Genomic DNA, 20281 nt, shown 5'->3' with positions numbered 1-20281 from the left:
AGCCACCCGCAGTGCCCAGGCCATGCTGGCCGTGCCCAGAGCTGTGCCCAGAGCTGCCCATCCCTGCTGCCTTTGGGAGCAGAGCAGGAGGGCAGGACATGTGCCCAGCCTGCAGCCAGCCATGGCACATCCAGCCCGCAGCAGCTGCCCAGAGCAGGATGCTCTTGTGCTCGCTGCCATCTCCCCAAAGCTCTGATCCCACCATGCCGAGCAGACGGGACCCACCTCACGCCATCCCCCGCTTCAAGAAAAGCTGGTCCCAAACAATGTCCTCAGCCTTCTCCAAGGGCACGGCCCATCCACGCCACAGCTGCTCCCAAGCACTTCCCCATCCAGACTGGACCCCACGCTTCCTCTAGGAAAATGCATAACAAATTATTGAAAATAGATTACAGACAAAAAGGGGAACAAGAAAAAAGGTCCAAAATCTTATGTCTGTCAGGGGCTTAAGGAAGGCCCCACCCCTGCATGCCAGGAAAAAAACAACCCACATGTGAGGGAAGCCCAGGCTCTCTCCCTTCCCCCCTGCACTGCCCCCCAAAATAACGGTGATCCGAAAGCAAACAGGGGCAGTGGAGCAGCCCAAGCCCTTCCTTGTCTGCAAAGCAAAGCAGTCCCTGCACAGGTTCTGGAGTCCCACCTCTGCTCCCACCATGGGGGTTTGTTTGTGTCGGGCTGGCTGCCCCAGCCCCAGCCCAGGGCACGGTGGGTGCTGGGACTGTTGGCAGGGCCAGGAGCCCACTCCCATTTCATCACCACCCCAGCCCATCCCCCCAGCCCTGCCAAAACAGCTGGGCAGCCGACTGAAGGATCAGCTGCATCCGCCCCAGCAAAGGGGGAACCTTTGGTTCCCGGCCAGGCTGTGCAATGCCCTAATCTGGGAGCATCCCCCTGCATGTGGACTCATCTGCAAATTCCCTGTGGAGCCTGGCTTTGGAGAAGGTGCCAGAATCAAAGTCCATCCCCTTCAGCTGCCGGTGGTCAGGTGGAGCAAGAGGTTGTCATCCTTGATGTCGTCCTCGCTGTCCCCAGCAGCAGCAGCCCCACCTGGTACAGCTCCTCCAGGGGCTCCTTCTCCTTCCCTGGGGCCAGACCAGGCTGTCAGGGTTCTGCCCAGGGCCCCAGCTGTCAGTGAACCAGACAAGCAAAACCAGGGGGATGGTGGCCACCAGTGCTTGCCACACGAGTTGTCCAGCTCAGCTCCAACCCAAGAGCTGCGTGTTCCCTTCTGCTGACCCCTGCTCAGAGCTAAAGGCAGGACAAAACCAGTCTGGTTGGCTTTGCCACTGATTGCCAAGAGATGTGTGGAGCTGTTACCTGCCAGGCCCCTGGATCCAACTGTGCACGTGGATCTCTCCCATCTTCTGGGGCAGAGGAACACCCTGCACCCATGGATCATGGAAAAGCTCTTCTAAGGACGGCCTGTCCAAGGGCTGCATGGACAAACACCTCTTAATGACATCCTGGCACTCTGGGGAAACAAACCAGAAATCACCAGTCAGTTGGAGAAGTTGCCCCCCTGTTCCCGTGCCCAGGTCATCCTGGGTGTGCCCAGAGTTGGGCCTAAACTTCCCCATGGATTCTCTGTTTGGAGGAGAGCAGGACAGCAGGACATGTGCCACCTCCTCAGCAGCTGCCAGAGTGGGATGCCCACGAGCTGCTGCTCTCTCCCAGCACGGGTATTGGCCCCGTGCCCAGAGATGAGGATCCACCTTGAGAGAGCCGTCGTGGGAACAAGATCTGCCCCCAGATGATCTCCTGGCCCCTCCTGAACGGGTGCTTCCCCATGACCAGGTGGTACAGCAGGAGGCCCAGGGACCAGATCGTCGCTGCCTGGCCGTGGTAGCGTTGGTGGTGGATCCACTCTGGTGGGCTGTAGGACAGGGTTCAGCAGGGGGATGCTGCTGCTCCCAGAGCCTGGCCCCAGCACCCCATGGCATATGGGGGCTGCCCCAGTGGCACATAGGGTGACCGCTGCCCTCTCACCAGCAGCTGGGACTTGTGTACAAACTCGGGGCTGGAAAAGAAGCCACTGGTGCTGGAAGAGGGCAGCAGAAACCCTGGGAAGGCCCAACCATGACACACAAAAGAAAAACTCACCCAGGGTGGAGAAACCCACTCTATTCCCCACCTGCACAGTCCCCCAAAAATGTTAACAAGCCAAGGCAAACAGTGGGAGCAGAGCAGTCCAAGCCCTTCTCGCCTGCACACCAAACCATCCAGGGCATGGGGTCAGACCTCCCCTCCTCTGCTACCCCCACTGGGGTTTTTGTCAGGCTGGCTGCCCCAGCTCCAGCCCCAGCCCAGGCCACAGTGGGTGCTGAAGGCTGTCGGCAGGGCTGGAGCTGGCCCTCCTCACACTCCCACCCAAATCAGCTTGGCTCCAGCATTAATCCCATCCCGGCTGCAATAGGGGGAGCCCCGGGGCTGCACCCCGGCTGGGCCATGAGATGCCCAGGAGCATCCCCCGGCAGGGCTCACCTGCAAACTGGGTGTAGGCTGTCTTGGAGGAAGGCGCCACAGCCAAAGTCGATCAGTTTCAGCTGCCCGGTGGCCAGGTCGAGCAGGATGTTCTCGGGCTTGATGTCCCTGTGCAGGACCCCGCAGCTGGTGCAGTGCCGCACGGCCTCCAGCACCTGGCGGAACAGCCCCCGCGCCTCCTCCTCCAGCAGGAACCTCCGCTCTGCCAGGAAACCCGAAAGCTCCTGGCACCGCTCCGGACACTCCAGCACCAGCACAACGCTGTCGGGGAGCTCAAGCCACTCCAGGAGCTGAATGATGCTAGCACAGCCAGAGGACAACTTGGCCAGCAGCACGACCTCCAGGGGTGCGCTGGTGCCGTTGGGCTGCGGGAGGAGCGCGATGCCGTCAGTGGGGCTGAGGCCGTGCCAGGGCTGGGGAACCCCTCAGCCAGCCCGGGATGCTCTGCATGCCCCGCTCAGCCCATGCCCGCTCTCCCTGCAGGGCTCCCGGCGGCTCCCACCCTGCCGGGCTCCGGCTCCTCGCCGCCCGGCACGGCCCAGCTTCTGCCGCTGGCCCCGCTCACTCACCAGCTCGCCCCAGTGCCGGATGCGGTTCCGTGGCACCCTTTTGATGGCCACCTGCGAGCAAGGGAGACCAGCGGGTTGAGCTCGCCGCCTGCCCTGCGCAGCCCCATCCCCCTCCTCCGCCTCCTCCGCCCCCTCCTCCTGCGCCCGCCGCCGGCCCTGCCGCTCACCGGGGTGCCGTCCGAGAGCCGCGTTGCCGCGAAGACGCTGCCGAAGCCGCCGCTGCCCAGCGGCGAACCCAGCCGGTACCGCTCCTGCAGGGCCTCCTGCGCCTTCCCTGCGGGCGGGACGCGGCTGTCAGCGCTCGGCCCGGGGCCAGGAGCGGCCCCCGAGCGCCCCCTGAGCGCCCCGGGCCGGCCCTCCCCAGGCGTTCTCTCCCTGGAACAGGACAGCGGCGGCTCGGGGCCGGCGGCGGCGCTGCCGAGCGGCGGAGCTCAGGCCGGGGAAGCCGCAGCGGAGGCGGCGGGAGCGGCCGCGCCGCGTGTGTCCTCCGCGGGGCCCGGAAGGAGCTGGGGCCTGGGCAGGGGCCGGGACTGGAGTCCACGTCGGGGCCGGGGGCGGGCTCGGGCCAGGCGGAGCCAGAGGGCGGCGATGCCGCCCCAGCCCCAGGCACTGATGCCCGCCCAGCAGCGCCACCACCAGCACGGCCAGAGCCGGGCGGAGGCGAGACCGCGGCGGGACAGCCGGGGGAGGGGATGGGGATGGGGACGGGGATGAGGACGGGGCAGCGCCGGCCAGGGGCGGGCTGGGGCCATAGCCCGGCAGGGGGAGAGGGAGACTGGGAGAGGAGGGGACACTGGGAAACGAAGAGCGGGAGAGGGAGAGGAGATGCGAGAGGGACTCGACAGAGTATCTGCTTTCACTGCTGCTGCCGCTGCCGCTGCTGCTGCTGCTGCCGCTGCAACTGAAGCTCCGGGGCCGTTTGTCCCCGTGTCCGTTTGTCCGTTGCCCGCTCACCCCCGCGCCCAGCCCCCACTCCCCGGGGGAGCCCCTGAGCCTGTCCAAACACGGGAACTTTGCCGTGTTCAGCCCAGACCCAGAGTCTGGACTCCTGCACAGCGGCAAAGGAATCCCCTCGGTCTCTGCCGTGCATTGTCCCTGCTGAGGGTCAAACACTATGGGAGCACATTCCCTGAATGCAGAATTTGTACCTGACCCAAGCACTGCACTTACCTCTCCAGGAATGATTAAAAAAAAAAAATAATAGAAAAAAACACGGGGAAGGCAAACTGTGTAGCTCATGGTATTTTAGAGTGTCTGAAATTTGCCAAGTCATGGATCTTAGAGATGAGATCTATTTGGATTAAGGGGATGGAGCAGTAGTTCAAGATGGAAAAGAGCATAAAAATAAACAGAGAAAAACATCTTCAGTTGTTTCTTTCCATTTTCATTTCATTTCTTAAAAGCTGTTTCAGTTTTCCCAGAATCTTCTCCTCACTCCTGTTTGCTCTTTCCAAGAACCTTTCCTGTAGAACGAGGTGCAGCTCCTGTCACAAGATGTGCCACCAACTGCAGCTTCTCTTGGCTTTCCACACCTTGCGTGCAGCTCAACTCTTGCAGCACAGCAGGGCAAATGTTTGAAGATCTTGACAGCTTGTTCTTTCTTTTCCTTGTGGGCTGGGCAGTTGTGCCATTGGTAAGGTTTTCATTGTTACTGTTCTACCCTAAGAAACCATGACGGGCTACCAGGAATTGTCAGGGAATGCAAGCCTGACTGAATGCAGAGAAAGAATCCGCAGAGCCTGCATCCAGAAATGGAGAGCTGTGTGATAATCATTTCAACATCCCCATGGGCATCTTGAAAGTGATCTAGAAGATGAAAATGCTCTGACAGAGGGCATTTGTTTCTGAGTTCAGTGTAGAGGATTCCACATCTAGGGCATTGGTTCATAAATCAAGAGTTCAATCAGTTCATGGAAAGCACCAGAACAAGCACTAGGACTGGGACACACTGGGAGCCACTGGGAATGTGCTGGGGGCAACTGGGACCACATTGGGGGCAACTGGGGACAAGGATGAGTGTCTGGGGCCCTGCTGGGAGAGACTGGGATCATACTGGACTCATACTGGGATAATACTGGGAGTGACTGGGACTATTCTAGGGGCAACTGGGAACAACGGGGAACACACTGGATGGCACTGGGAACAACGGGGACTGTGCTGGGGGCAAATTGTATCATAATGGGGAATGACTGGCAGCAACTGGGCTCCTGCTGGGATCAGCCCCCGGTGGCCCTGGGAGCCCCACAGCCATTTCCCGGCCATGCCGCCCCTCCAGCCCCCAGAGCCCCCTTTTCCTTCACCCAGAGACCCCCTGGACCCCTATTCCTGCCTTTCCCAGCACCCAGCCTCTCCTTTCCTCAACACTGAGGACACCCGGGACCCCTATTCCCAGCCAGCCTGGGTTTTCCCACCTTTTGCTGGGAATGGGGACACCGGGGACCCTTGGAGTCCCCTTTCCTGACGATAGTGACACAATTAAGCTCCCCCAAACTCCTCCTGGATCTTCCCTAAGCCCCCAGTGGGGATTCCTGGGAGTTCCCCTGTGTTCCCCCTTTTCCAGGACTTTAGGGGTCCCCCCGACCTGTCCATGCACCCCCAGATTTCTTCCACAGCCCCCTGTGATGGTGGGGGTGGGGGCCGAGTGCTGGTGCCCCCCTGCCTGCAGCAGATCCAGCGCTGAGGGGAGTTTGGGAGGGGGGCCCTGAGCATTTGGGGTCCCCTGGGGTTTGGGGTGACCCCCGGGCCCCCCAGGATCTCCCTGAACACGCTGACGCTGCCCGTGCACTGTGAGAAGGTTCATATCCGGCACGGGGTCCCAGCTCAGTCACCGGCATCGCCCAGGAACCCCCAAACCCTCCCGGGAACCCCCAAACCCTCCGGGACACCCCGACCTCCCCGGCACCCCAAAACCATCCCTGGGCCCTCCAAAAGCTCCCCAAGACCGCACAACCCCACACAGACCCCCCCCCCCCAAACCATCCCAGGACATCAAAATTCCCACAAGACCTCCCAGCACCCCCCAGACTCCCCTGAGAAGGTTCATACCTGGCAGGGGGTCCCCATCTCTGTCACTGGCAGATACCCCAAACCAGCCTTGGGTTCCCCCTGGGATCGCCCAATCCCCCCCTTCGGGAATCCTGAAAACCCCCCTGGGAACCCCCCAAAAATCCACCGGGACCCCAAAAACCCTGGAGAAAGACAAAAACCCCTCAGGAATTCATCATGAAAGTTTCTAGCCAGCACGGGGTCGCCATTGCCATATCGGCATCACCCGGGTGCCCCCAGATCCTCTCGGGACTCCCAAACCCTCCTGGGACCCCCAAACCCTCCCAGGTACCCCTAAATCCTCCCGGGACTCCCAAACCTTCCCCGGCTCTGCTGCCGGAATCAGCGGGAGTGGTGTTGGCCTCTTAAGGGGAGTTAGAGTGGGACCCGACCAGGGTGGGGGCCCTTAAACCCCAAAAATCCACCCTGGGGGGCAAAACATCCCCTAACAGCGGCTTGCAGTGAGTCCCCCATAAAAATGTCACTTAAAGCCGTCATGATCGCCCCTGAAAAGGGGCTTGTGGGGCTGCGGCCCCACAAACACCCGAAAATGGGGAGGAAAAAACACCCTTGGAGTGGTGAGGTCCCCCCAAAAATCCCTAAAAAGAGAAAAACTCCTCTTCAGAGGGGCCTGAAGACCCTTCAGGGCCCTCGAGGAGGGACAAGATCCCCTCCTCTGCTGGGGCCTCTCCGAGCCGGGAGCTCTCCCGTTGGCCGCCCTCGGGGGAGCCCCGAACGACGGCGGCTCCTGGGCTGAGCCCCCCTCAGCCGGGGCTGCGGAGGGAACTGGGGGGGCTGGGACGGGGCCTGGGGGTCCTGGGGTGACCTGGGGGAGCCTCAGTGGGTCCCACCTCCCCCTGTGCCCCCTCTCCCACCCCCTTCCCATTGTTTCCCCCAAACCTCCGCTCCCCCAGCTGGGTTTGGGGGTGCTGCTACCAACACCCTGACCCACAGGGTGTCAGGTCGTGTTCTGACTCTGTCAGTAGTTTGGTTTTTTTGTTTGTTTGTATTATTGCAGTTATCTTTTGAATTTTCCTAGTAAAGAACTGTTATTCCTATTCCCATATCTTTGCCTGAGAGCCTTTTAATTTCAAAATTATAATACTTTGGAGGGAGGGGGTTTATATTTTCCATTTCCAGGAAGGCTCCTGCCTTCCTTAGCAGACACCTGTCTTTTCAAACCAAGACAGATTTTGGTTCCCAACCTGCAGCACGAGGGTATCGAGAGGAAAAGGGAATAACAGTTCTGGAGTAACCTAATTTTTGTGTGCTGCTCTAGAAACCCCGTTAAGCGACACCATGTGGTCCAGCTTACCCTGGTTTGGGTAGCAGCACATGGTTGTGGCTGTGCCAGCGCCCCCACCAACCTCCAGCCCTGGGAACCTGGAGCAAGCGGAAACCACAACTTTGCAAATGCTACCTGTGCCTGAAGCAAATGGAAAGAGAACTGGGGTGTGAAAAATAAAGCTTGTTTATTTTCAGAAAAACAGCAATGAAAACACAGAACACATTTACATTGTAAGAATATTTGTAACAACAACAATCTATAGAACGTATATACCTAAGAACATATGTTTCGGTTTGACGCTGGCGCATTGCCAGCGCTCCCATGAAAATGTACTTTTTAAAATAATTGCTGTGAGATGTGATCAGGAACAGAGCAGAGTCGGCTCAAGCTTAATAACAAAGAAAAGAACTTTATTAAACTACTACTACTATAAAAACACAGACACTAAATCCTGGACGAAGACCTTCCAAAACACTCTTCTTCCTCCCACCTAATTCCCACCTAATTTCCAAAGGAAACCACAGTGAGACACCACCCGGGATCCTGATCAAGTTGCCACCCTTCAGATAATCAAATACTCAATCTTTCAAGGGAGACAGGAGTCTCTCCTGTGCCACAGACCTCCCAGGAAACACAATTGCCACCCTTGTGTTTCCATGTCACACATGGCAACCGCCCGGAGAAGATCTGCCATGGTGACACTCTCCTTTCCATGTCACAGTGCTCTCACCGCTGTGCATGGACTGACTGCTCATAGGGCTCCTTTAAGGATGCTTTGCCATGGACCAAAAGAGACAACAGTTCAGTTTCTCATCTTGGGACTACAGTCCCCCCAATTTTCCCCTGGGGCTGAGGGTCCAAGAACAGAGGTCTTCTTCTCCTCTTCTTCTTCCCCAAAGACAGAGGGCTTCTCCCCACTTTCTCCAACTCTCCTCTGTTCTCTCTACTCCTCTGCTGGTAATCGCTGAAAAAGGTCTCTTGGCTCACCAACACACCCCCCTAAGTGCAGCTTCTGTCAGGAGAATTTGGTTCAGTCTATGGCTAACAAGAAAAGTCCAGCCACAAGCCACTCCATCATCTTCCAACTCAAGAATTTCTTCTTCCATCATTTCGGATCCCAGACTGTCTCTCTTCTACTTCAAATCAAGGAGGAGTAATATTTTACAAAGCCTTCATTTCTCAGGAAAGGGTTAAAAGTTCAGACTCCCTGGACGGCTGATATCTCTGCCCAGCAGCCGATTCCCAAGGCCAAGGCTGGGCACCTTCCCCCCCGCCTCCTTCTCCTCCGCGCCGGCAAAGTTACAGGTGCCGTCTGGACTTTCTGTCTCTTCCCTCTGGGGGGGGATGGCAAAGACATCTCCAATTCTCTCCACCCTTCCGTCCACAGGAGCTGGCTCGGTTCCAGTCCTTCTACCCCTCAGCTCACCTCGACCAGGCCTCATGGCTTCCCCTCCCCCACCCAGCCCCATGGCTGGGCAGGGGAGGTCTGCACAGCACCTTGACTGGAACCAAAGAGAGCGAACCCCCTGTGTTCTCAGAGGTGAATCCACACCTTTAGTGGCTACTTTAGGTGCCAATATCCAAACTTGACTACTGATTGGTTTGACCCAACTTCCTGAAAGAATTCACTTCCATGTCAAACCACGACAACATATCCAACAAAAGTCAATGAAACGTATTTACAGAAGACAAAAAGAAGCCCTAAAACCTATAGCCTAAAGACAACAACAAACTCTACAATGTATGTACAAAAGGGTGGCATCTCTGTCCGGGATCTCCATCGGTCCTTGAGGAAAAGCAAGTGCCACAGTCACTCCAATCAGGCAGAGAGGGCTCTTCCATGTGCCCCCAGGCTGGCCCAGCAAGCGCAGCACAGGCTGGGGATGGCCACCAGAATCCAATGCACCGGGTACCACATCCCTGAGCAGGGACCACCCAGCCCAGTCCCAGCCTGGCAGCAGGGGACCCGCTCTGCCTGTGGGGACCACATGCCTGTCCTGCTGCTGGTATTGCTCTTCATCCCAAGATCATGGCCTCTTCCTCATCTTTCTCATCAATGTCCATGTCCTCAATGTACTCCTCCATTTCCACGTCCATCTCCTCTTCCACATCTACCTCCATCTCTTCCTCTCCACTCTCTTCTCCATCCACTTCCATCTCCTCCTCTGCATCCATCTGCATGTCAACCTCCATCTCTTCCTCTCCACTCTCTTCTCCATCCACTTCCATCTCCTCCTCTGCATCCATCTGCATGTCAACCTCCATCTCTTCCTCTCCACTCTCTTCTCCATCCACTTCCATCTCCTCCTCTCTATCAGCCTGCATGTCCACCTCCATCTCTTCCTCTCTGTCTGTGACAGCCTGCAGAGGTAGCAACACCTCAGAGTGGGGTCCCTGTCCCACACCATCCCCACAGAACTCCAGCCCAGCCGGGCAGCTGGGGGGTGTCCACCTCCACGGAATGGGACTGTACCTTTCTCAGGACAAATGTGAGCATCCTGCAGGGATGGATGACAAAATCCAGGCAACAGAGAGCTTTCAGGACTGATGGGAGTATCAGGGCGCAGGTGACGAGAAGGGTGACAGGGAGCATGGTGAAGGGTGAGCTGGCACAAGGGCTGGCTCAGGCTGGTCTGACACAAGGGCCAGTGGTTGTGTTGTGCTCTTTGCTGGACGCTGGAGGTTCCATCTGGAACATCACATCTGTGACATCACAGTGGATCTAAAGAGCTTCTTGTTCCAAGCTGAGCAATCTTCCCCAGACCATGCTGCTCACAGCCCTGTTGCCAAGGATGGGGCATCCACAGCCTGGGCCAGTGCCTCAGCAGCCTCTGTAAAAGAGCAGCTTCCTCAGATCCAACTTCAATCAGCCTCCTGCAGTTGAAAGCCATCCCCCCTTGTCCTGTTGCCACGGGCCCGGCTGAACACTGTCCCCGTCTTTCCTGTGGGACCCTTCCAGTCCTGCAGAGCTGCAGTGAGGCCTCCCCAGTGTCTCCTCTTTCCAGGCTGAGCATCCCCAGCCCCACTTGGACAGCAGTCAGGTAGAGCAGGGGGAGTCAAGGCTGAAGTCAAATAGCATCAGGAGCTGAGAGATGGAAGCTTTAGGCCCAGGTTTGCCTCTGTAATAACAGTGGAGGGGAAGATGGTGGGACACTGCCTCTGTTCTAACTGGTGAATATTTTCTTTTTTTATCTTCTCCTTTTCTGTCATGCTGATGCAGGTGTTGCTGTTTGCAAGGAAGCTTGGCACAATATCCATTGTCTTCTCCATCTGTGAAACACTGAGCAGAGTCTGGGCAGGCTGATGATGCAGAGCAAAACCTGCAAATACACCGGTGATCCTGAGCCTGGAGGGTGCAGCTAAAGCCAGCCAAAAATAATTTCTGGAAAGTCAAGCCTGGTTTACATTTTCTTGAGTTTGGCTATTCCTGAACTGGGGAAGGGGGCTTTCGGGGGAGGGGGCCCCACAGGGGTTCCCCCCCCGCCCCGTTTTTGTGCCCCCTCCCCAAAAAGCTCTGAGGGCCCCCTGAAGCGGCTCCTGTTCCACCGGCCGGTGCCCCCTGATCCAGGAAAGCCCCCGGTGAGTCTGGGGGGCTCTGGGGGATTCTGGGGGGATTTTGGTGGCATTTTTGGGCTTTGGGGGATTTTGATGTCACAGTCCACTCTCTGATGTCACAAAACCCTCCCTGTGATGTCATACTGCCACTCTGTAATGTCACAGCTCACACTTTGACCTCACAGCCTGCTCTGTGATGTCATACAGCCATGCCATGATGTCACAGCCTGCTCTGTGATGTCACACAGTCCCCTCTCTCATGCCATAGCTGCTTGATGACCTCACACAACAAACTCTGTGATGCCATAGCCCAGTCTGTGACAGCAGCACCTCTGTGGCTGTGTCATGGAGGCACAGCGCAGCTGTGATGTCAGAGAGGGGCTGTGTGACAGCACAGAGTGGGTTGTCTTTTCTGGCTTGGGGGCATGCAACAGTTGGAATTTTGTCTCTTCCTTAAGCAGGGCTGGAGGAGCAATTTAAGAGCTGAGAGAGAAGTTTGGGTGAACTCAGTGTGTGTAAAAGGATTTATAAAGCTGTGACTGTGACTCTGGGCACTGTGTGTGGATGATACTGAGTGTACAGGAGGTTGCTACTGCTGCCTTTATTCTTCCCAGATATCACAGATTTGACTGGCTTCGGAGAACTGACCTTCCCAAAAAAAAAAAAAAAAAAAAAAAAATTAAAACTCTTGTAGGCACCCAATTTGAGACAGATCAGGGTCAGCCCTGTACTTGGCCTTGTAGGAATTGTGCTTGTCTGGGTGAAGTGAGAAAATTTCTTTCAACCTAGATGAGTGAATAGCTACAGAATCCCAGGTTCAGCAAAGAAGCCTGGTTATTTAAATCGTTGTGTCCCTGTTAGTTTCCTCTCAGAGTGCCAAAGAGCTGGTAAAGTGTGATTAGTTTCCTTTCTCTGATAAAAGCAGATTAACACTGGCTAAAATTGCAGCCATTTTCTCTTGGTAAATGAACCATAAGACACACTGTCAAAAGAGAGCCTTCCATAGTGGCTGTGGTTAATATTTCAGAGCTTAAACTCAAGCATGAGAGAATCAGCAATAGATGCTGTACATTAGCTTGATTTCTATTCACTTGCAGCTCAAGAGTGCTCTTCTCTTCCCTCATGCTAATTTCCGAGTTCTGTAGAGCAAGGGATTTGCATCTGATTTCGTACTCAGGGATGTATGTATTTTTTATTGGGGAAGCTGTACTGTAGGCAGAAGTGAGGCAGGATAGTTCATGTGCTTGTGGTTCTAAGCTGAGGCTCAGGAAATCTCAGTTCCCTCCTCTCCTGCAGAGTTCCTGTGCTTAGCAGAGAATCCCTGTGCCTCAAGTCAACTCAGTTCCTTGAAGCGTAGCGTGAGCGTGAAAATCCTTTCCTTGCTCCTCGTGGAATCCATCAGTTCTTGGGTTCTGCAGAGGTTGTGGTGCACTAAAATACCCTCTTAAGATCCCAAGTTAGTTGGGGAAGATCTCCTGGGGCTCACAGGTTGAGCTATGCAAATACAAATTCCTGTGTTACGAGGGGTACCACATGTACCAAGGCACACACCCCGTCTGGGTCTGCTGGTCTTCCTTTTTCCCCCTCAGTATGTTTGTGCTCAGCACATTCATGGGGGGCAGTGAAGATCTGCTCTCTGTGAATCTCCAGACTGCTCCTTCTGAGACGCCAGGCAGAGGGTGACTTTAGTCTCATCTCTTGCTCCCTTGCTGTCTGTTTTCTGCAGAGAGGCTCTCTGGCCAGACTGCTTGGGCGCTGTCCGTGAGTGCTGCTTCCTCTGCAGAGAACGTGCTTGGCTGGATGCAGTTTTCATTTGCTTTGTGTTCCACAGGGATGTTTTCTGCCTGATTCCTGCTCTCACTTTCCTGGTCTAGCCTAGGATGAGAAGTTGTAGGACAAATGCAACAGCTCTGGTGTGCTAAAATCAAAAATAAGATGGTTGTACGCAGCCAAGGTAATAATTTTCCTAAGAGCTCTTGAAACAACTGAAATTGTTAACATTGCAATTATTCTCAATGATTTTATATAATAATAATGTTCATTATTCTCAGTAATTTTATTGTACTTACAAATTCTGTTTTCTTGCTTTTTATTTTTTTTGTTTTCAAGTACAGAATTTACTTTCTTTCTAAATTACCCAGTTCTCAAGCCCTGATGTAGATTTCCAACACTTTGAGGCATATTTAAGCAGATCTTATGCATCTTATGCATTTGGGGGAAAAACACACAAGGAAATTTGGGAAATGGTTTTAACCCCAGCCATCCTTGGTGAAAACATGCTGTTGATTGATAACCATAATGCTAAGCAACTGTTCTTGCTAGAACTTCGGTGTTGTATTCATTCCAGAGGAGTGACAGGAGATGGGAGCAGCTGTTCCCACTGTTCTGCCTTGATAAGCCCGTTCACTTTTCCTCAAAAGCCTTTACCAGTTTCACACTTTTCATCCTTGCTCACACGAGGAAAAGGGTGCTGCAAAGACTCAGGAAAGGTTTCAGGAACTTAACACTTACAGGAAAGAGATTAGAAAGCACTGCTGGGGTGAGCCAGGATTCTCATTTCACGTCTTTATTATGGGAATCCCTAGGGGTCCTTCTGGGACTCTGCAGTTTGCTTTCTCTGCCCCATTTCAAAGCTCTCACTGCAGCATTACCACAAAAGAAACCCACCTTTTTATTTATGAATATCTGAGAGAGAAATTATTAGCACCATCTATGGGAGAAATAGAGATACTGGTTTCTTCACAGGTCTGACTATGCAGTGAGAATGTGCCCAGACAAGCTGCTTGTCTTTTAACTTACAGCAGCCTGGAGTCTGTGCTTGGGAGATGGTGCCTTGTTTCAAAATGTACCTTAAAGAAATGCAGTGAGCCATTTAAAAGAGGGCAAGCAAAGATTCAAATGTCAAAATGGTACCTTGGCTGTGGCAAGATAGGCCTGTCTAGAGCCTAGAGTCAATCTGGGCTAGCATGTCTGAGAAGTTTGGGCCAAGAATTGGATATTTGACCTTCTTGATCTTGATAGGATGAGGAAGACTCATATCACTTGAAGAAAAAGCAGAGGAAGAACTATTATTAGCAGAAGACTGACTTCAAGGCACATCTCCAAGCTGGAGAGTATTCATGATCTGGAGTAGTTTCAGGACAAACATGATTTGATGGCTGTGACACCTGACCAGAGCAGTGTCCTCTGTCCCATGTTTCAGGTCACTTGTCCATCTAGACCCTGTTGAGCTCCTCACTTTCACTTCCTGTGCTGCCTTATGGACCTCTCTCTGTTTCTCCAGTGCTCTTGCCTGTTGAAGTTTTGTGCTGTTCCTGTAGCTTTGGTTGTCCCTGGCTCCTCCTTCAGTAACAACTGATGTCTTGATGGGAGCACCATGCTGGCAGGCCAAGGCTCAAATCCGACTGTTGATAAGCAATGCCACGACAAGAACAGAGCAGGTCATGGTCTCTTTAAGTCAAAAAGGTCTGATGTGTGCTGCTGTGGGAAACATGTAGCCCTGCACTGATAGAGCAAGAGCTGCCATACTGCTGGTTCTAAATTGTTTGCCCTACCATATTTCTTGGAGAGGACTTCAAGTGTCTGATGTGTCCATTGAAAAGTGTTTCCTTAATACTCAGGGTAATTCTATTAAGATCTTGTTTATCCATTTGCTGTTCTCACAGCACAGTCTTTTAATTTTCACTCCGTGGTATTTGCACAGTAGAAACAAAAGTCCTATTGTTTTGTATCCTCTGTTCTGCTTGGTAAACAAGCAAAGGTCTTTTTTGTTACATTCACGTGATTGCAGCTAATCATGTTGATGTTTTTAAGGAGCTGTGGTCTAGCAGGTAACTCAGTAAAAGTTGAGCTTTCAAAGAATTGGACAATTATTATTCCTGTCTCTCTGGATAGCTGTAGGAGAGACCTCAGTACTTTCTATCAAAACTTCCTATTTCACTAGCTCGCCCTATCAGTGCTTGCTGATAAGATAGTTAGATTTCGGATATTTAAGACTCCAAAATTCAATGACAATGAATGCCATTCTGGGAGTATGGGAGGATTAAATACAAGAGAAGGGTAAAGAGAGCTGTGCAAGGGTTGTTCCTGCCTCGGGAGGTGGTGTAAGCTGGGCAGTTTCAGCTTTGGTGCCATTGGCTACACGGAATTGCAGTGCTGGTGAAATGCAGAGTGCAGAATTGCTTATGCAGTGGCAACCTCCGGAGCTCCTTCACTCCAGTTTTAAGTGATCCTAGTGACAGGTTTCCCTGCATGCTTCCCTTGAGAGCTGTGTGCTTGGTCTAATTGATTGACCCATTAGCAAAGCAAGTTTCTCTTGCTATTCAGCCAGCATTTTCCTTCGGCTTCATTTCTCAGCCCATCACTCCTAGTTATGCCCCTGCAAAACCTGCCTGAACTGCCTTGGCCACACTATAGCTTTATTGATGCTGGTTCAATGTAAGTAATTCTTAACTGACTGAACTTATTATTGGCTGTACCAGGGCAGTGAAGGCACTGGTGAGAGCCGGTTTTCATGGTCTGTGAGGCTGGAAGAGAGGAATGCCGGGAAGGAGTCTGGTGGTGTTCACTGAACTTTCTGAATGGCTGCCTGGAGTGGTGGAAAATGGTTTCTGAGTTTTCCCCCAGTCCTCAAATCTATGAGTTTGCACATCTATGGGTGTGATACGTGTGGATATCCAGGCCACTGGATGTCACAGCAAGGAGTCCTGAAATCAGGAGTTAACTCGTGAGTATTTGGCCTCTGGGAGGTTTTTCAAGGGTAATTTTTGGATTCTTGTCAAGGAATGTGTGTTGTAGGTACAGAAAATGGATAATGTCTGAGGGAAGTTCTTACCTGAAAGTGTTTGCCTGAGGAAACCTGTTGTGTGATAGGCATCGTGAGAACTGACTCCCAAACTTCATATCCTATGATCTTTCCCTTTCAATGTCTGTTCTAGGCTATGTACTCCAGAAGCATTGGGCATGCTAAAATACCCACAAACTGAGGGGGATAATCACCCTGTGGCTTGCTCACACCCTGTTTAGAACTACCTAGATAGATATGTGTCTCACCATGAGCTTTGTGCTGTTGAGTTTATTCTGCCTCTAGGGTGTTGCTGATCTGAGTGGCCAAGCAGGAAAATTCTCCTTGATTCTCAAATTTCCATGCCCTTACCCCTTCTGTGCCCCAGTTTACTCCTGGATGTAGCAAGATCTCTTTCCCAAGGGTGCTGGAGTGGAAAGGGGGAGAATGGTATTTCTGTTGTTGGGATTCAATTTGAAGACCATTTACAAGCTGGTTTGGGCAGCCTGCTCATGCTATTGTGGAAGCTGTTGGTATGTGCTTCTCTGAGCTAACAGATCAACAGGGTGGTTAGAGGGGCACTCTTGTGAAGCATTTGAAAGCCACTGATCCTTTCCTGTGTAGGGGAAACGATCAGAGAGGCATGTGTGGGGCAGCAGGTGGTGGGAACACAGCCAGGCTGTGGATAAAACAGCAAATGCTCGACTGCACTGCTCCTGCTCCCACAGAGTTCAACACAAGCACAACATTGTAGTTATCAAGCCTTAGGCACTCCATAGTATTTACAAGCTGAGGGATCCAACTGCTTGTTTTAGGATACTAGGCCCCTATTAGTGCAAGAAGAGCTAAGCACAGGAAAATGCTGCAGCCTGCTGCTGAGATGCCAGTGGACACTGAGCCTCCCACGTTCTGTTGTGTGTTCCTGGAGGCTGGTTCTGCAAAAGTGATTAATCAATGGGAGCCGTGCACCTTTCTGCTGTGGCTGCAGAAGCAAAGCCAAGACAATGATTTGCCCATCAGAGCTGGGTTACGGTGTTCCTCCTCCCATCTCCTCTATCCACTCTTTTGTTTTTGTATTGTTTTGCTGAGAGTGTAAATGCAGAGATGATTAATTGCCTTGCTGACCTGATTCTGTAGCGACATGGGATCTGCTTATCTCAAAATGCTCCAGCCCAAATGACTAGAGTATGCCAAAGTTAGGTGATTAAAGAATTATAAAATACTTTCTGAACGTCCCATTCTCAACTCATTGTGACTTTGGACAGAAGCCCAGGCAAGAGGGGGAGAGAAGGGTGAAAAAGAAATAATAAAAAAAAAAAGAAAAGAAAAATAGTAAACTCAGTGAGAGGGACTTCTGCAATATTTTGCTCTCATTTTATTGAGAAGATTGATAACAAACATTAGTGAGGCAAAATTACAGTGATTTGTATAGATTCCCAGGTGAACGAGTTCAACATAATAAAATATTATAACCTTCTCTTTCACGGAGCTATTGTACTGATCATTAAATGAAAGGGCTTTATATATATATGTAGGCAGGGGAGTGTGTGTGCTCTTACAGCATGGATGGAGGCATCTCATTTTCAACTAATAGACTAAAATCTGAGCTGGGCTGGAATAGTGCGGTGTTTAACTCTGCTAATGCTATGGGCGATTACTACTCTGGGAGAGGATGCACCTGGCAAACTCTTATTTCAGATGCCAAAGCAAACCCAGTGGACCCTGCTGAAATGCCCCCTAAGCCACCAGTTCCTTCAACCCAGCTCAGATGCCCTGTTAGTTTCTGCTGAGGTTGGCAGCAAGCTGAGCACCCCATGGCTCTTGTAGGTGTGAGTGAAATAGAGATTTTTGGAGTTCACTTGAATTAACAAAATAAATTAAAACATTTAAATTTTAGTTTGTAGAATTATGTGTTGAATTTTAACCTTTTACTTGAGAAACCTCTGCCATGGTACAAAGGGCATAAGAAAATGCAAATCTCTGAAGCTTCTTGCAGAAAGGACAATGCCAGAGAAGACCAGGAGATGCAAAGAACCCAGATAAAGGGGCTCCTCTGTCTCCAAGCTTATCAAGACTGACAGACCTACTCAGATAGGCACCAAAGGACCAAAAGCGCATGCACAGAGGAGAAAAGTTCAAGAGTTCAAATAGGAGGAACACCACAATCTTCAGCCTCAGAGACCACCAGAGACCACCCGCGCCACCACGACAGCAAACCAAGCGTGACCAGAAGGGCGGGGACCTATTTAGCATGAGAGGCGAGGACAGGCGGGGCCAGGGGTTGAATATGCATGAAAAAGTTGTGTAATGTATTGCATATGGAACACCTGTGTGAATAAAGATGTGGGTCAGACTGAGGCTCGGGGCACAAGTTTTTGGAGAACTATCTCGCTTGTGCCGGGTGCTGGCATACATACCCACTTCATAACTATATCGAGTTGTGGAGTCTATTTATTTATTCCTCAAATCGCTTCATGAGTGTGGCACAGCAGATCGGGGTTGACAGGTTAAGTGCTTTCTCCCTGCTGCTCCAGAGTTGGTGGCAGGAGCTGAGCAAAACTGAAGGACATTCAAATAGAAATAAACACTTCAGGATGAGAATGTTGTGTGTGGTGTTCTTGAGATAAGTGGTTGTGGAGTTTCTGTGTTGCCTGGTTTTGTTTGATTACAGATGATGCTGAAGGATAGGCTGGGTAGCACTGCCTTGTGCTGGCTTCTCAGCAGCAGTCACTGATGTCAGCTGTGGTGGAGGAAGGAGCTGATGTTCCCTCCCAGTCCCGGGGCATTTTTCTGGTGGTTGCTCTAGCTTACAACAAATACCTCCTGGTTTTGTGGCCCTAAAATGGTAGGAAGATTAGAGATTAATTTCACCATGATGCAGCACCATCACCTGCCATTCTGAAGTGAATCTACTTCCATGCCCTCCTGTGTGCTCCTTAAATATTCTAAGTGGAGGAGATTAACTTACTACCAAGGTAAAAGAGGACACAAATTCGTGGTGATAATACTTGTACAATAAATTCCTATTTGCTTCATGTTTCACTTTCCAATGTGATAAACTAATGTGGCATAGTGGACATCTGCTCTCCTTTAAACCATGCAGAACGGATGAATTGTTGTTTTAATTATTTCTAGGGTTTTAAAGAAGATGGAATTATTTTTTTCTTCAGTACAAAATATTTCAAATGCTAATGTTCTTTGGAAGTGAAGATAACATCTACTGCAAAAACGTGTTTGCTCTGACAGCCTTGTATGTATCAGCCAAATTAAATGAAGGAAAAAGTGTTTAACTCCTGGTTCCAAACAAAAGCCAGCATCATCCCAACTCTGTCATTCATTTATCATTTTGGCACCTAGTAGCTTTTCTACTGTAAATACATGAGACAGAATGTGCAAAAGTAGGCATCCCTATTCCCTTTTCTTCTGCTCTCCACCTATGCTTTAAATGCTGTTTGGAAATGAAATGTAAAGAAACATTATTTTTACAAACAATGTCAAAGCAAAACTCAGTCTAGAAATCAAATCAAAGCTCAATCCAGAAATTTCATGGACTGTTTTCAGAGAGGATTATTTTTTTCTGATGTGTTTTCTTGCCAAAGAAAGCCATAGGTTTTCTGACCAACTCTTTTTACTAATAACAAAGGAGTTATTGGAAAGATAACCTGTCTCTTAAACTAGAGTTTACAGCTCACTATGTGTTCTCTTATGCTTTGAATTCCCTTTAATATACGGGTGTCTTTTGTCATGGACCAAAGAAGGTCAGCTGAGAAAGGACATTGAAGGATTGTGTGCATGTGTGCACTTGCAGCTTTTCCTGAGCATGAGCTGTGGGTTGCAGTGTTCAGAGAGTAGAAAGGGATGTTCTGTCCTGCCCATGCCCTGGGTTGGACAGGGTCTAAGAAACTGTTGAAGAAAATCTACAGGATTGAAAGCAATCTGAATTACACCCTTCAGTTTTTTTATCTACCGGGTAGATATTTATATTCTAGCAGATGAAGTGGTGGTGGATTTCAGATGCCTGTACGCTGGGGAACTGATCCATCTTGAATGGAAACCAAGGATGGAATTGGGGCACCTGGTTGGGTTCCTAGTTTGCTAATCCTGAAAAGGGCAGCCGTTTTCCATTTGTTCCACTGGTGTCTATTTGCAGTGCCAGTGCTTTGAGGCAGCAGCTGTCCACGGGATGAGTAGGTTTCTGCCGGAGTCTCGGAGTCAGGTTTCTGCATGCCCTGCTGATCAGTAGGTAAAAATGCAGAACACAGCATACTCTGATTGGGTGAGTCTTTTCTTTCCTCCCAAGGAAGGCATGACAGCTTCATGTACACCCTTCTTCTGCACACCAGTCTCCAGGAACCAGAAGCTGGGTACCACTGCTATAGATGCTGCTGCTAGACATCTGTCATCCCCAATTTTAAGACCACTATCCATGTACTTCCTTTAAGAAGAGGAGCTGTGGTGGGAGATGAGCTCTGGGAAGTCATTATTTCCCCCTGGAAGGAAAGATGATTACTGCATAGCCTGTGTTGTTGGTTAGGCAGTTTTAGAACAGCTGTGCTAAAA

At 51.5% G+C, this 20281-nt stretch overlaps 1 protein-coding gene across 1 annotated transcript; it reads right to left on the bottom strand.

Moving 5' to 3' along the window:
• Nucleotides 1–2486: 2486 nt before the first annotated feature.
• On the bottom strand, nucleotides 2487–6593 carry LOC137467009 (serine/threonine-protein kinase pim-1-like; the record flags this gene model as incomplete). Its single annotated transcript, XM_068178585.1, has 4 exons — nucleotides 6556–6593; nucleotides 3218–3464; nucleotides 3051–3101; nucleotides 2487–2846 (listed from the first exon to the last, which is right to left on the bottom strand). Coding segments are annotated over exons 1-4 (696 nt in total), but the record flags the coding sequence as incomplete, so codon positions are not given.
• Nucleotides 6594–20281: the final 13688 nt, after the last annotated feature.

Source organism: Anomalospiza imberbis, unplaced genomic scaffold (genome assembly GCF_031753505.1).
Source record: "Anomalospiza imberbis isolate Cuckoo-Finch-1a 21T00152 unplaced genomic scaffold, ASM3175350v1 scaffold_50, whole genome shotgun sequence".
Taxonomy (NCBI): domain Eukaryota; kingdom Metazoa; phylum Chordata; class Aves; order Passeriformes; family Viduidae; genus Anomalospiza; species Anomalospiza imberbis.
This window is presented reverse-complemented; position numbering and strand designations above follow the sequence as displayed.